Here is a 15,196-nt window from a genome sequence, read left to right as displayed (position 1 = left end):
GTCTTATTATTTTTATAAAAAAATTAATATAAAATATTGACGTGGTTTAACCGTGATTCTAAAAAACAGGAGGGCATGGAAAAAGAGAGAGCAGACAATCCTTGTCCGATGAGATTAGCCAAAACCATGGTTTAAAATATCCATAATATCCCGATATTTCTATCGAAATTTCCGTGTTTTTGGACTGCCGATATTTTTTTTGGATTACCGATGTTGATGCACAAAACCGGAAGTCTTGGAACAACGTAAATCCGACCGTGAATCTACAAGTAATGTAAATGACACAAGATGTATCGTGGTTCACCCCAAGGTTTGGGTTACGTCCACACTGATTGTATTATATTTATGGGGGCCAAAGGCCTATTTTGATGGATCTCTCTCTAGCCTTATGTTGGCCTTGATGTTTTGCCCTCTCTTAGCCTCAACCTTCGCCTCAAATTGGCTCTCCCCATGAAGAGAGTGAGGAGTCCCTTTTATAGAATAAGGGCTCATCACTTATTACATATTTGCCCCTTCACTTATTGCATAATTACATTTGAGTCCTCCGAGTATTTATACAAGGTCTAAATATAGAGGCCCTAAATATGCAATATGGTATAAACAGTAGTCCCCTAAGTCTTCAGTCAAGAGAGTCTTTTGGTTGGAGACTTGAAATTCAGTCCATGTGTGGGCCGAAGTAACTAGATGTCATCTAGAACTGGTACTTGACATGTGGCGATGCTCTACATGAAGTGATGGAGGTGAGGTTGTTCGGCTAGAGGTGAGGGAGTCCTTTTTATAGAATAAGGGCTCGCTCCTCAATATATGAATAATGGGCTAGAGGTGATGCTCGCGGTAAGGTGGTTGCTTAGTAGGCGGCGATGCTCTCTAATGAAGGTGAGGGAGTCCCTTTTATAGAAGAAGGGTTCTCTCCTCAATACATGAATAATGGGCTAAGTCCCCCAAATGCTTTCATGAGGCCCAAATGCAAAGGCCCAATGTGTGGTATTAAAGGTGATGCATGTGGCGAGGCGGTTGCTCGGCTGGCGGCGGTGCAGGTGAGGGAGTCCCTTTTATAAAACAAGGGCTCGCTCTTCAATACATAAATAGTGGGTGGTGCTCTCTCTAATGAAAGTGAGGGAGTCCCTTTTATAGAATAAGGGTTCGTTCCTCAATACATAAGTAATGGGTGGTGCTCTCTCTAATGAAAGTGAGGGAGTCCCTTTTATAGAATAAGGGTTCGTTCCTCAATACATAAGTAATGGGCTAAGTCCCCCAAGTATTTTTCATGAGGTCCAGTTGAGGCCCAATATATGGTACATAATGTAGTCCCCCAAGTATTCGGTCATAGAGTCTGTTGGCTGGAGACTTCAAATTGAATCCATGTATGGGCCAAAGTGGCGGTTGTTCGGAGGCGATATTTGTATACCCTGCACTGAAGCTTTGTAGGTGAAGCTTTGCAAGTGAAGCTTTGAAGCTGGAGCTCTGTAAATGAAGTTTTTAAAGCTAGAGCTTTTGTAAATGAAGCCTTTGAAGCTGTAGCTCTATAAATGAAGCTTTTGAAGTTAGAGCTTTTGTACATGAAGCTTTTGAAGTTGATTGACATGTGTGATGCTCGTAAACGTTTGATTGACATGAGTGATGCTCATGAATGTTTAATTGACATAAGTGATGCTCATGGATGTTAACATGAGTGATGCTCATGAATGTTTATGTATAATTGATATGAGTGATGCTCATGAATGTTTATGTATGATTGATATGAGTAATGCTCATGTATAATATGAAGTATTGGGCGTACTTTTGATCACCTGGTTGGTGGCATGAATGGCTAGTTGCCAAATTAGAGTACGGGTTATACATCTCATCACCTGGTTGGTGGCAATAGCGGCGGGTTGCCGAATAATTGTGGAGTACGATGCGTACTTTTGATCACCTAGTTGGTGGTAATAGCGGCGGGTTGCCGAATAATTTTGGAGTACTAGGCGTACTTTTGGTCACCTGGTTTGTGGTAATAGCGGCGGGTTGCCGAATAATTGTGGAGTACTGGGCGTACTTTTGGTCACTTGGTTGGTGGTAATAGCGGCGGGTTGCCGAATAATTATGAAGTACTGGGCGCACTTTTGATGACCTGGTTGGAGCTATTTTGGGCTTATGGGCCTTCGCACTCCACAACATGTCAGCCCATTTATTTTGGGCTTTGCGTTTTTTTTTTTTTTTTTTTTTTTGACTGGGTATGATACCGGAGATACCGATGGTGATAACAGTACATATACCAGCAAAAAATAAAAATAATGTCTGCGGTGCCCGCGTATGCATGCATATCCTCGCTTTCTCCACTTTCTCTTCTTTCGTGTTGTCCACTCTCTTTGTGCTTTTAAAGATACATCACAGATGACCCATCATCACACCTCCACTTTTCTAACAGTGCTGCCCTTTTTCTTTTTCCTCTTCCTTTATGGTAAGGCAGAATAAGTGGAATCCTGAGTAATGAACCCATCCACTGGTTTTTTTGGGTCAGGCATGGGAACAAGCTAAAGCTGGCACCTTTAACGTACCCATACCTGCGCGATAAACAAGTTAGAGATAGGAATGCAGAGAGTAGAGGAGTCATGGGAATCCAGAAATTGCCCATCTCGAATGATTGTCCCGTCTAGTACATCCATTATCATGGGTATGGGAAAGGCAGGCTGAAAACCTGGCTTCTTCAGGTTTCACCATTGGTTTCCACGGGAGGCCCACTTCCACACTAATATTTGAAGAATAAGTATAATAATAAAAATTATTAAAACTATCTTGCTTTAAGAAAATGTGGCCATCATCTTGTAATAAAAGAAGACTTATCTTCTGTGGTTTGGAGAGTGGGATTGTGGGCTGGCAGATAGTGGGATAGTGTCTAACAAGCAAAGTTGATGTCGTTGATGCTTTGTCGGTGCTGCAAAGTTGATGCTTTGTTGGTGCTGCAAAGTTGATGCTCTGTCGGTATTTCATGAGCCCACCATTGCAAGTAGGGCTGGGTTCGGTTCTTATCGGTTCGGTTTTTTGCCAAAACCGAAACCAAACCGAAATTTCGGTTCGGCCCAAATTTTTTTCGGTTTTTTTCGGTTCGGTTTTTTTTTCGGTTCGGTTTCGGTTTTTTTTCGGTTTTTTTTTTTTTTCCTCCAAAAAATGCAAAACAAGCACAACATAATATAGGAATAGAAAATATGACATGTTTCCATCTCTACGTATAAAGTCTCATAAAACTAAAAGTCTCATAAAACTTAAAGTCCAACTATAAATAGAATCAATCATCAATCAAGTTTAAGTCTTCAAAAAGTCCAAATTAAACATCAAAGTTTAAGTCTTCAAAAAGTCCAAATTTAAACATCACACAAGTCAAATAAACCTTCAAGGTTTCATCACTTCATGTCTTGCACAAATAAAATCTTCCAAGTCTTCAAGCTCAAGCTCAACGCATAGGCGGCCTAGGAGGCAACATAGCACCTTTCTTTGAGCTTCCCCTTGCCATTTCTACATACAAATAAAAATAAAAATAAGAACATGACATAATTGGCACACATACTTGGCATAATTGAAATTTCAGATTATATTTTTGGCACACATACTTGGCATAATTGAAATTTCCAGCAACTATAGTACATAGTTACTAGCGAAGAAAACAATACCGATTGATGAAAATAACATCTTGGAAAATGCCTTCATCTCTCTTAGACCGATTCTCATAATTGCAGCCTGGTCATTCAAAATAAGCAGTCACAATGACATAGAAAAAGCAGATGAGATGTGGGTTCAACTTTTACCAAAATTTTTGAGCTTACCTTTGTGTTATTTCCCATCTCCAACCCATCCACAAAACCTGCTGCTATGGCCACAACATTTTTCAGGGTTCCACATAGTTCTACCCCTTCCACATCTTGGATCTATAAATTTCAAACACGGAAAGGTGTCAATGGAGCATTCCAATATAAATTTGATGTCAATCGCTAAATCAAATTATATGCTGGGATAAGCATTTAGTGTAGCTAACATACTACAAAATTTTTACTAAATGTGTGGGAAACTAAAGTAGTTCCCGTCCGTGCCAAACATTCATGATAGTAAAAGACTAAAAGTACACTATTATGACATTCATTGTAACAATGTATTCGATGTACTCACAGGTGTTATATATCCCATTCAGAGTGCAGTATGATATCCAAATCTAGGAGACAAATTGGTGATCCATGGTGAAGGAAAAACATAAATGAACGCAAAGATTAACCACGGAAACAAGGGCCTAGCCATCAGTGCGTCTCCTACCGACAACCATATCGAACAATAGGCCCAAAAGTCAAAACCTAATACTGATTCATGAAACTAAAACAGAGAATTGTAGCTAAGTGTGAGATAGGTAAACGCAAGATCTATAAGTTTAATCGACGAAAAACTCATTACAATTTTTGCAGATCCACAGTTTTTAAAGCAAATGAAAGATGATTTCTTCAAAATTCAGCTAAACAATCCCATTTCTACAACCCACAGAATGCAAATCTCAAATCATAAGATCCAAATTCGCAATTAAAAACCGATTCCAATCAGATTTACAGCAAGCAGTGAGAAACTACAAAGATCTACACATTCCAGCACACCCAAACAGCATCACAAGTAAATGAGCAACCTTTCTGAATCAAACACCGCAACACACAGAACCCAAATCGAATCATGCAAAAACAATATCGAAAAATATCCATAAACAAATAAAATCGAAAACAACCCAATTGAGCAAAACCAAGGAGCTCGACGAAATACCAAATGAGCAGAGCAGATGAATATTACCTCAGTCAATGTAAGGCGGGAGGTCGACGGCGGAGAGAGCGAGAGAGATCTTATGCGGAAGAAGAGCGAGAGAGAGAAGAGAGAGGATATGGAGATCCTTCTCCTCCAGATCCGCCAATCGGCGGGCCTCGGACTTCCGCGTGGCAGCCTCCGCCAGCTTCTCGGCTTCTTCCTCGCGCTTCTTGGCCGCGGCGGATTTGCTGATGAAGCATTCTCGTTGCAGCCATCCCAGGGAGTCGGTGACCCCCAAATCCTTCCTCGCGCTTATTGGCCACGGGGGATTTGCTGCCCTTCACCTCGCACCAGTACTACTCGTCCTTCTCGCGAGCCTCGCGTTCCTTGCGCTTGGCTTCGATGAAGCTCTTCACAGAGAGACAGAGAGAGTGAGAGAGATAAGGTCGGCTGCGCGAGAAGGTTACTGGGCTAGGTTACACTGGACTGGAGGCAGGGAATGAGAGAGAGAAGAGAGGAATGAAAAAAATAAAAGGTGCGGCTAGGGTTAAAACTTAAAAGGTTTGTTGATTGCTCAAAAAAATTAAAAAACTTTTTTGAAACCCTGGAGGCATGAGGATTCGAACCCATGCGCAGGGACTTGAAGAGTTTCAAGCAAACCAACTTGGTACCTGGTTATGTCTTGGTATGATTGTATCACTAAATTATTTATAATATTGAAAAAAAAATTAAATATATATATCTGTTCGGTTCGGTTCGGTTTGGTTTGGTTTCCGAACCTTAAAAACCGAAACCGAACCAGCTAGGTTCGGTTCGGTTCAGTTTGGCAGTTTCGGTTCGGTTTTTTTTTCGGTTCGGTTTTTTTCGGCCTCGGTTCGGTTTGGTTTTTGGTTTTTTTCGGTTTTCAGTTATTTGAACCCACCCCTAATTGCAAGAAAGCTCTACTTTCAGTTCGTAGGAAAACCCATACCGCTTCGTTGCCTTCTCCATATAATATCCCGACATGTTTCTTATTGCCAATGAGTGGTCATCAAATCCATATATCTTGAACAATACGCACGGATGATTGGATCTTTTGCCCTAGAAGAAGGGTTTGAAGGTTTGGAGCTTTTTCCTTCCAAAAGATTAGGCTGAGCGAGGAAGATTTGGCGGGCGTTGACGCAGAGCTGCCGGATCTCCGCCTCCGATAGCTGCACTTGCTTCCCTCATTTGCCTTCCAACAACCTCTTGATTATATCCTCCAACACACCCTTATCCATCATCCCTTCCATTGTCATCATCATCATCTTTTCTGCTCGAAAGAACCCTTATTGAAATTGTTCAAATTTCTGAAGAACTAGACAGATTGGAGAAATGGGTTGCTCTGGAATCCAGAGATTTGAATCAAGAACCCAACTTTTTGAGTTCCTCTGCACCGACGATGACTGTGATGACGAAGCTGAAACCGAAGGAGTAGTAGTGGTGGTGCTGCTTTCTTCCACTCCCTCTTCGTATTCTTTCCCGTTTTTCGTAACCCCTTTCGGACTTCAGCAAAGTTGCAGTCTTTCTCATCAGCTTCAATAATCACGTCGTTCTGTCCCCCACTCGAATGGCTCATTTCTTAGAGGGGACAAAGATCTCGTCCTCCGCCGCAGGGACTTGTCGCGGAACATTAAGTCTCTGCCTCTCATAGGTTCGAACCCCACCCGACCCGTTTCGTCTTGCCCAGTTTTGATTCGAGATCAGTAACGAAGCCAACGTCTGGGGCTTTTCCAGGTGGGTTGAGAGCTTTACGGTCTGATTTTCCCATTCAAGAGCGACTTATCGGTCGAGCTCATCGGGCCGAACCTACTTGACCCAAACCGCGCAGAGGACTCGAACTAAAAAATCCATGGAAACAGAGCCGTTGCCGTTCCCATCATTCTTCTCAAATGAAGAAGAGTTCGACTTTGTGGTCAACGCGAAGTGCATTGGGCTTGCCGGAGCACTGTATAAAAAAAAAGGGTCTTGGAACCTAATAACGAGCGGAGCTGGAAAGATGAGGAACCTATATTTTTTATGAAGGATTGAAAGCTTGAGAGGGGAAAAGAAGGTAAATCTGATAAAGGAGGCTCTTTTGCTCCGCTACGAGATCAGGAGGTTCTTCTTTAGCAGCGCCTTGTACTGCTGGAACAGCAACGGAAAGCCGCTCCGCAAAGCCATCGGTTTGGGTTTTTTGGACCCAAATGTGATTTCTCGGGTTTAGTCATGGAAGTGAGAGAGTTTGATTTTTTGTGACTTGTCTGTAAGAGGATATTAGAGTGAGAGAAAGGATGAAAGAGTTTTGATTGTCTCCTGGGTTTGGCTTTGGATCTTGGGTTTTTCTGGGAAAGCTTTGGGTTGTTGGATTTTTGCAGATTTTGCAGATTCACGGCGGAGGTGAGAAATTGATAGAGAACCGACATAGCTTTTTGTGTCGTTTCCCACATATGGCGCCAAATGTTGATGCACAAAACCGGAGGTCTTGGAACAACGTAAATCCGACCGTGAATCTGCAAGTAATGTAAACGACACAAGATGTATTGTGGTTCACCCCAAAGTTTGGGCTACGTCCACACTGATTGTATTATATTTATGGGGGCCAAAGGCATATTTTGATGGATCTCTCTCTAGCCTTGTGTTAGCCTTGATGTTTTGCCCTCTCTTAGCCTCAACCTTTGCCTCAAATTGGCTCTCCCCATGAAGAGAGTGAGGAGTCCCTTTTATAGAATAAAGGCTCTTCACTTATTACATATTTGCCCATTCACTTATTGCATAATTACATTTGAGTCCTCCGAGTATTTATACAAGGTCTAAATACGGAGGCCCTAAATATGGTATAAACAACCGATATTTCCGATATCATCGATATTTTAGACCTTGCTAAGTCACTCATGTATCTTACCATGCAATGTATAAAGTGTAAAATATTGTACTAATTCATTATATATAAATGATTATGGTGTGTTTAAACTTTTTTCATTAATTACTACATATTTTATACACTCACAATATTTGCCAGCTCACTATATAATCAACTTAAATCAGTTATATCTATTATGCAATGCATTTCCTTCCAATTTTTTGTGATAAACTAATAGATAATTGACTAAATAAACATCCTGCAAGATTTCAATAAAAATTTCCAAGTTTTTCTTACAATTTCCGTGGTTTTTATTCAATTTTTATCGATATCGATAATATCCCGATATTTCTATCGAAATTTTCGTGTTTTTAAACTATCGATATTTCCGATATCATCGATATTTTATTGTCAAAACCAACTCGTGAACCACCGCAAGAAATCCCAATAACGTGACCTCGAATCGCAAACCCCGCACGTGGACGGTGGTCATGGATCCAAACTATTTGCCGCGAAATAGTGAACTACACTCTCGCGTTCCGCGTTCGTCTCACTGTGTCCTCGAACTCGAAGCCATAAAAGCAGAAACAAGAAAGCAGAAAAAAGCAGAAAAAAGAGAAAAGCAGAAAGCAGAAATTACAAAAATGGCGACTCTCTCACTCTCCTCCACGTCACAACGGAAATTCTCTCTCTACGGCGTCAGCAGCAGGAGCACTACCACCTCCAAATTCTCCGCCTTTCAACCGAGGCCGGCCAAGCTCTCTTGTCTTCTTCTGAGATCACTCCACCGCAACCCTCTCAGGTAATTTCGTAATTTCACTCTCAAAGCGTCAGATATCAATCGAGCTCTGCATACAACCCCGTCGTTTCTGGTTTTTGGGCAGAGTTTCGATTGGCGGAAAGAAGGAATTCATGGCGATGAAGGGTAAGAGGAGGGGATCGGGTGCGATGTGTTACGCTGCACCTCTCTCTGTCAACAGCCTCCAGTGGATCTCCACCATTTCTTCTGCGTAATTCTCTTTCTCTCTCACTTGATAAGGTCTTTTTATAATTTTTTTTAATCCAATCGAGCCCTTGAAGTGTTTTTGTATAAAAAAAATAAAGTTGTGGGGTGTTTTTCCAATTTATCTTTCGAGGTTCCATGAAAGTTTTCTACTTTCGGTATTGAGATGTTGAGCGAGATGGATTGATGCTTTAATGGGTATTCAAATTTCTCACATTTCCAGGGTTTTGTTGCTTGCAAAAGGGACTGCTGTTCAGAAATCATTTCTTGTTCCCTTATTTCTCCTACAAGCGCCAGCTACCGTTGTCTCATGGATTAAGTAAGCATTTCAAGAAATTGGGTTATTGTCTTCGTTCTGTTTGCTGTGTTTTATTGCTAGAAAGTTTGATATCCTGTGGGGAACGTTTGCGGTCTAAGGTTAAATGTATAAGTTGGCTGACATTCATGAGTTTGGCTTGCAGGGGTGAATATGGTATCTGGGCTGCCTTCCTAGCCCTTCTTGTTCGTCTCTTCTTCTTTATTCCTGGTAGGTTCTCTGCTAAACTCTGATTCCTTGGTTTGAGTGTAGGCTTGACAATGCTAAACGGGGAGTGTTATCTGGTTTTCTCACACAAATCTAAATTGGCAGAGTTATCTGGGTTTCTCGAATAATAGTTTATAATTTTGGTATGGTTAGTTAACTATATTGGTTTTATTCCATTAGGGGGAACAACCCGTTTATTGTAATATACCCGTCTTTGATCGCTATTATAGTATTTGAAGATGCCCTTATTTTCAGTATACTGACTTTGTAAGTTTTTGAACCATGTCCAGATCGTAGGTATAAAAGAAAATGTGAAATTAAATGTGTTGATTTGCTACTTTGCTCTTCTCTAAGTCTTGGTTCTGTTTTCTACTTATTTGAAATTGAGGTGTGTTAATATAGTGGTGCAGTTGCCATTTCAATTATCCTCTGTCAATTAATATTATATATGGTCTTATTTTGTTCTTTCTCAGGAGAACTTGAGTTGCCATTGACAGCATTCCTCCTCGTGATTGTGGCTCCTTACCAAGTTCTAAAACTCAGGTGTGCAAATGCATTGTTTAAGACCAACTTTGCCCAACTATCTGTGATTTTCTCGGTTCTTATTTTTCAATTTGTTCCATTGGCAGGGGAAGACAAGAAGGTGCTATTATTTCACTGGTCATTGCAGCATATTTGGCTTTCCAGCACTTCTCACGAATAGGAAGCTTGGAAAGATCATTTGACCGAGGTTCAATTATTGCTACCTTAGCCATCGTTTCTATCACTGCTTTGTCATGCTTGTTCCTGTTCTGAGTTTATTGTAAATAGGACTAAGTCTGATAATAGTTATTAGTTACCTTTCATTTCCGTGTTATATTGCGTAATATGTCATCTGATTTTGTACTCTTGAATAATTCGTATATACAGTAATAAAAGAGATTATCAGCTCAGAGGCAGGTTGTTGCCCTTCATTTTTCAATCATAATTTTATGATGCCAAGACACATCAAATGGTTCACTTTAGACCATTGAGATACATTAACATGAATCAATCTTTGTGCATTGTGCATCCTGTTTCGTGTTTGATAAGTTAGCCATCAAGTTGATCTTCCCATGCACACAAGGATTGTCCTCTTTACTTGCTCACATATTTTTCTTTTGGAGTGTCTTAACCCCTCGTTGCTGGAGGTGGTTTTTGGAAAGCTTTACTTTTAAGTAAAGTGATGCCATTTTTGGGATGCGGAGATTATACTATTGGCATGGTGCAGAACTGGGTCAGCTACCTAGCCATTTGAATGCACAAAATTTTGTTAATTGTTTTGATGATTATATTGGAATCTATAATGAAAGTAAATAATATGAATTAAGGAAAATTTTATTGTTGAAATAACTTGTATCAACATTTTATAAGAAGCAAATTAAGAAGAGCTTAGGTATCTGATGTCTTCGTCTTCCAAGAGAGTAGGGTACAAGTTTGGTAAATTTCTTATGTGTTTGTTGATAAGAGGAAATATATTGTATATTTGAATACCGATTCTTCTGTAGTATCTAATGTGGTATGCCAGATAAGACAGGTCATTCCATCGGTTACATCCATTCTTTCTAGTTAGGTCATTAATTTTCATTACTAGACCTTTTACTGTCATATGTCTATGTATGTGTTACTCATTGGTATCGTAGATATAATGCACTAGCTAATATCATGTAGTAAGCATTTTATCGGTTTATATATAAAGAGGAGCTGAAGTCTGGTGACCTTAACTAATAATTTATTGTACTAAAACTGGAGATAAAGGACCTATATGTCTACACGTACAAGAACCTAAAAAATATCTATGCTTTTCTGTCCTTTGGCTTAATAGTCAACTATTGGGTGTACATAGATGAAGTATGGTAGTAATTTAAATGGTGAGGAACAAGGCCTAGCGATAACATAGTAGCTCATTTTGATCTCAGGGCCTCGTTGAACTTTACGTAGGATGCTGGCAAATGAATGGTTTGCCATCTAACCGCCGATAGAATAGCTGAAACTTAGTTTCCCTTTAGACATAATTTTCTGCGAGAAATGACCCCAAGATCCCAGTCATGATGAATAGCGGTAGCATGCAAGATGAGATAGAGGTTGCTGAGTTCGGGGATTCTGTTGGCGAGTCACCATAAATTGTTGATCCTCCACCTGGTGTAGCGATGCTTGGGGTGTATGGGGATGTCGTTGTTGGTGGTGTTGTTGACATCGTTGGCGTTGGTGGTGTCATTGTTGTCGGTGGTGAGTTCATGCTGAATTTGCAAAGTAGAATTAGATTTCTGTTTTACTTTAAGTTGGAGGTAGGGCTATGAAAGGTTACCTGGTTGATGATGAGGAAGATACAAAGCGACAGCTACCAGTACCTGCAATTTGGCAGAGCAAGGAGTTCAGTATTTATTAAGCATACACATAACAAGAACAGCAAGGTCAGGAATTGAATTTGTTAAGTGGCAGATCTGAAACTTTTGGAAAAAGAGCTAGGACGCTATAGGTATAAGTTATATCGAGTTATATGTTCAGAAGGCTATTTGCAATTGAAATAAATGGAGAGTTCTTTCTGTGTTTCTTTCTTTGATAAGTGAAGTTTTTAGGACAAGTGATAAGCTTGATAGAAACAAATTTCTAGAAATGTCTTACTTGGGTCAGTGTTGGTGAGTTGAGCTGTTCCACCGAAATTGCAGCTGGTAGGAGATGGGTTCTTCTGATAGTAGTCGTTGAAGGCGTAGGAAGCGTGATCGTGAAGAGTGTTTGGGTTATAACAGCTTCCACCTTGATTAATTGCTGAACAGTCTGCTCCTCCATAGCCACAAGCATAATCAAGAGCTACCTGCAAGGCATTTTGTGAAGCAGATTGGCTTGCAATACACCAAGTACCACCTGATGATGGTGTTGTGGTGGGAGTTGTCGGGGATGATGGAGTTGTGGTGGGAGTTGTCGGGGATGATGGAGTGGTGGTGGGAGTTGTAGGGTATGATGGAGTTGTGGTGGGAGTTGTCGGGGATGTTGGAGTTGTGGTGGGAGTTGTCGGGCCCAGGGGCGGGGTCGGTGGTATTGTGGTTGGAGTTGTGGTTGGTGATGGTGGGGATATTGTCGGGTTCACAAATGGTGTGGGAGTTGTTGTTGTTGGACTTGGATTGACAATGGGAATATCATCGAGCTGGGTAGTATACACCGAAGATGAGGAAACTATATGTTTTTCTTGATTCACTTGTGTTTTGCTTTGGTGGGTTGCTTCCAAAGGAGGATTCTTTGGAACACTTGAACCTGAAGATATGAAAAGCATGGTAAGTTATTATTCTTTCATTGAAATAAATGGAAAATTTTAGTTTCCTATGCTTGGATAAATTTGAAAGAGTTATCAGATTTAAGAAATGCTTCTTGTGCTTGCATATAATCTTGTTTCCTATGCTTGGATCATATGCAAAGGAGGTGGATTAGCGAAATTCATGTAGTTTTGACTTGAAATTGTCGCAAGGCGTAGAGATGTGCTTGATGATCACATACTTTCGAAATAAGAAGAGACTGGTTTCCGAATCCAGTGCTCGTTAGAAATAGTAATCTTAATCTCTTCATAAATCCATAGACATGAAGGAAACTTGATGATCATGTCAGGAAATGAGCAAGTTGGTGATCGGAAGGCTCGTGTTGAAACACACGGAAGAGAAACAGAACCAGGCAGAAATGGAGACTAACGAAATTCAAAATTACCTGAACTAAAGAGAAGAAACAAGAAAAACAATACAGAATGCCGAAGCGAGCCAACTCCCATCTCTCCTAGCTACTTCTCTTCTTCTACACTTGGTGTGTTTGCAGGTTATTGTGATTGCAGGTAATCTCCCTGGCTCAAAACAACGATGCAGAAGCCAAGATATACTACACAAGAGGAACAGCAATGGCGGAGGTGTTGCGAAAAAGAAGAGTTTACGTCCTTTCTCTGCATATATATTTTATATATATGTGGAGGAAGAATCATAGCTTTCTTGGATCGAAGAGAGACGAAAAGAGAGAAGGGAGGGAGAATATAGCAAACTTGTGAAAGTGGGAATTGGGTAAGTTGGATATTGCAAGCAAGAGATGGTTGCCAAAAAAAGAAAAGTGTTATGAAATTGAGAAAGGCAAAAAAGAATGATCTCCTCGGATTTAAATCTCATGTTTTGGGTTCTAAACAAATCGAGAATCTATGCTGCAGTATATATATATATATTTTTTTGACCTTTTTGTGTTGGAACACATATCCTCTCCAGATCTATGCAACCGGAGTCCGGGGATCAATGGATCCGGACCATTGAAATTTGATCCAACAATTATAATTATTATAACTTTTAGAGGGGTTCCCTGTTGGTAGTCGTTGAATCAAATTTTAATGGTTCGAATCCATTGATTCCCGGGCTCCAGTTGCACAGATCCGGAGAGGATCTGTGTTCTTTGTTTTGTGCTCTTCTTTCTACTGTTTTTGGGGGTACTTTTGTTTAGTTTAGTTTAGGTTGTTGTGTTTTATTTTTCATGGCACTGAATCAAAAAGTTAAAGTTGTCGAGGGAGGAGTTCATGAGTGGCATATGGTGGTCTGTAATCGAGAATATTGTCTCCTCCTGGTCGATTTTCTTACTTCATTTAAAATTTGATAATCCTTTGCTTTCTCAAAGAACAAGTTGCCCTTGTTTGTTCTTTGCAAAAGGAGAAACTTGGCCTTAATATCCGCCCTTGTGAACTCAATGAACGATTTTTTACTTCTCGAGTGCATAGGAGGAGCACATATGCTCTAGTCAGCGTTGCTACGGACTACGCTTACGTACTCAACAAGCACAGTTTATCATGCTTGTTATTTATTAGGCACGTACAATCCTTTTAGACATCCCATCATGCCCATTGATGTGTCTTTTTCTTCTTGTGTATCAAACTCTTGAACCCACGAAAGGACATATTTCGGTTTCTTGCTGTTTCTTTTGAGGTCGGTGTGGAGTTTCGGGACAATTAAGGTTCATCTCCTTAAAACTTCAACTAAAAAGTAATGCAAACCCTCCAAATTTGGATTCGGACGTATTTTGAATTCCTTGAAATAACAATGATAAAAGTTAAGCAATGGCTTGGTCACAAATTACAGCAAAATTTGGGTATGGAATTAAAAAAGCACAAGAATATATACAAACCCACATTGTAGGGGAAAGCGATATTATTATCCTAACCTAAACTACGAGAAGAGAAATTTGAACTTGGGGTGATGAGGGAGGAGCGTAATGCTCTAGTCAAATTGACTATGAACAATTAATGCAGGAATTGATCATAACAAGAGTCATATTTTGGCCTTTTGATTAATTGTGGCGCTTCAATAATTTGCAAAGAAGGGCAGCAGTCATTGCACCACCCGCAGACATCATGAGCACGGAAGGCCAACGCATCCTTGAGCGCTGCGATGGCATTGGGTTTGAGGGTTCTACTGGCTCATCCGCTTCCTCAAATCGCATTGAGTTTGAGGACTGTGATGGCTGGCTCGCTTCCACTATCAGTGCCCGGTCTGAGGATTCTGGTGACTCCCTCACTTCTCGAATTAGGCTTGGGCGTGACGGTTCAGATGGCTCGCCAGTTTCCACGGTTGGCATTGGGAAACGGCAAATAGGACACAAGTGACTGATCCCTAGCCATCGCACAATGCAATCATGATGATAAAGGTGTAAGCAGGGCAGGCGAGTAAGTTCCTTCACGAGAGTACTAGTTGAAGCAGCTTCATCATGGTCAAAACCCAAAAAACCCTTCATGCAGATGACACACGACGACGCTGTATGATCTTTATCTTCCAAACAAAGGTCAAGTGGTCTTAGTTTCTCCAAACCCTCAATGGATGATTTAGTAGCAGGCGTAAACTTGAGCCTATGTAATTCTAGACTCGCCTCCGTTATCATGACCACGTGATGAATAGGCCGCGAGGAGACCGCGAATCCAACCTGCAGAGATATCTTCTTAATGTATTCCGGCTGCAGCCTTTCCGGGACACCCAATATTTCCCCCAGACATCCAGCCAGTTGTTGTTTTACATACACACTCTTTTCTTCATCAGAT

The 15,196-nt window shown here is 40.7% G+C and overlaps 2 protein-coding genes and 3 long non-coding RNA genes across 5 annotated transcripts; 3 read left to right on the top strand and 2 right to left on the bottom strand.

Moving 5' to 3' along the window:
* The first annotated feature begins 219 nt into the window (after window positions 1-219).
* On the top strand, window positions 220-7,685 carry LOC126585098 (uncharacterized). The gene is made up of 2 exons (XR_007610310.1): window positions 220-561; window positions 7,558-7,685. It is a non-coding gene; the product is annotated as an uncharacterized LOC126585098 (long non-coding RNA).
* Window positions 3,261-3,937, bottom strand: LOC126585097 (uncharacterized). The gene is made up of 3 exons (XR_007610309.1): window positions 3,801-3,937; window positions 3,648-3,714; window positions 3,261-3,492 (listed from the first exon to the last, which is right to left on the bottom strand). It is a non-coding gene; the product is annotated as an uncharacterized LOC126585097 (long non-coding RNA).
* Window positions 7,686-8,154: 469 nt separating the features above from the next.
* Window positions 8,155-10,067, top strand: LOC126587125 (cold-regulated 413 inner membrane protein 1, chloroplastic-like). The gene is made up of 6 exons (XM_050252100.1): window positions 8,155-8,411; window positions 8,494-8,619; window positions 8,836-8,931; window positions 9,074-9,138; window positions 9,609-9,678; window positions 9,765-10,067. Exons 1-6 carry the CDS (start codon window positions 8,254-8,256, stop codon window positions 9,928-9,930), a joined length of 681 nt encoding a protein of 226 aa, XP_050108057.1. The 5' UTR covers window positions 8,155-8,253; the 3' UTR covers window positions 9,931-10,067.
* A 798-nt stretch (window positions 10,068-10,865) lies between these two features.
* Window positions 10,866-13,043, bottom strand: LOC126587124 (uncharacterized). The gene is made up of 4 exons (XM_050252099.1): window positions 12,850-13,043; window positions 11,779-12,405; window positions 11,462-11,504; window positions 10,866-11,393 (listed from the first exon to the last, which is right to left on the bottom strand). Exons 1-4 carry the CDS (start codon window positions 12,908-12,910, stop codon window positions 11,159-11,161), a joined length of 966 nt encoding a protein of 321 aa, XP_050108056.1. The 5' UTR covers window positions 12,911-13,043; the 3' UTR covers window positions 10,866-11,158.
* LOC126587126 (uncharacterized) lies at window positions 12,277-13,353 on the top strand. Its single transcript, XR_007610992.1, has 2 exons — window positions 12,277-12,425; window positions 12,754-13,353. It is a non-coding gene; the product is annotated as an uncharacterized LOC126587126 (long non-coding RNA).
* Window positions 13,354-15,196: the final 1,843 nt, after the last annotated feature.

The sequence above is a fragment of the Malus sylvestris genome, chromosome 10 (assembly GCF_916048215.2).
Source record: "Malus sylvestris chromosome 10, drMalSylv7.2, whole genome shotgun sequence".
Lineage (NCBI taxonomy): Eukaryota > Viridiplantae > Streptophyta > Magnoliopsida > Rosales > Rosaceae > Malus > Malus sylvestris.
This window is presented reverse-complemented; position numbering and strand designations above follow the sequence as displayed.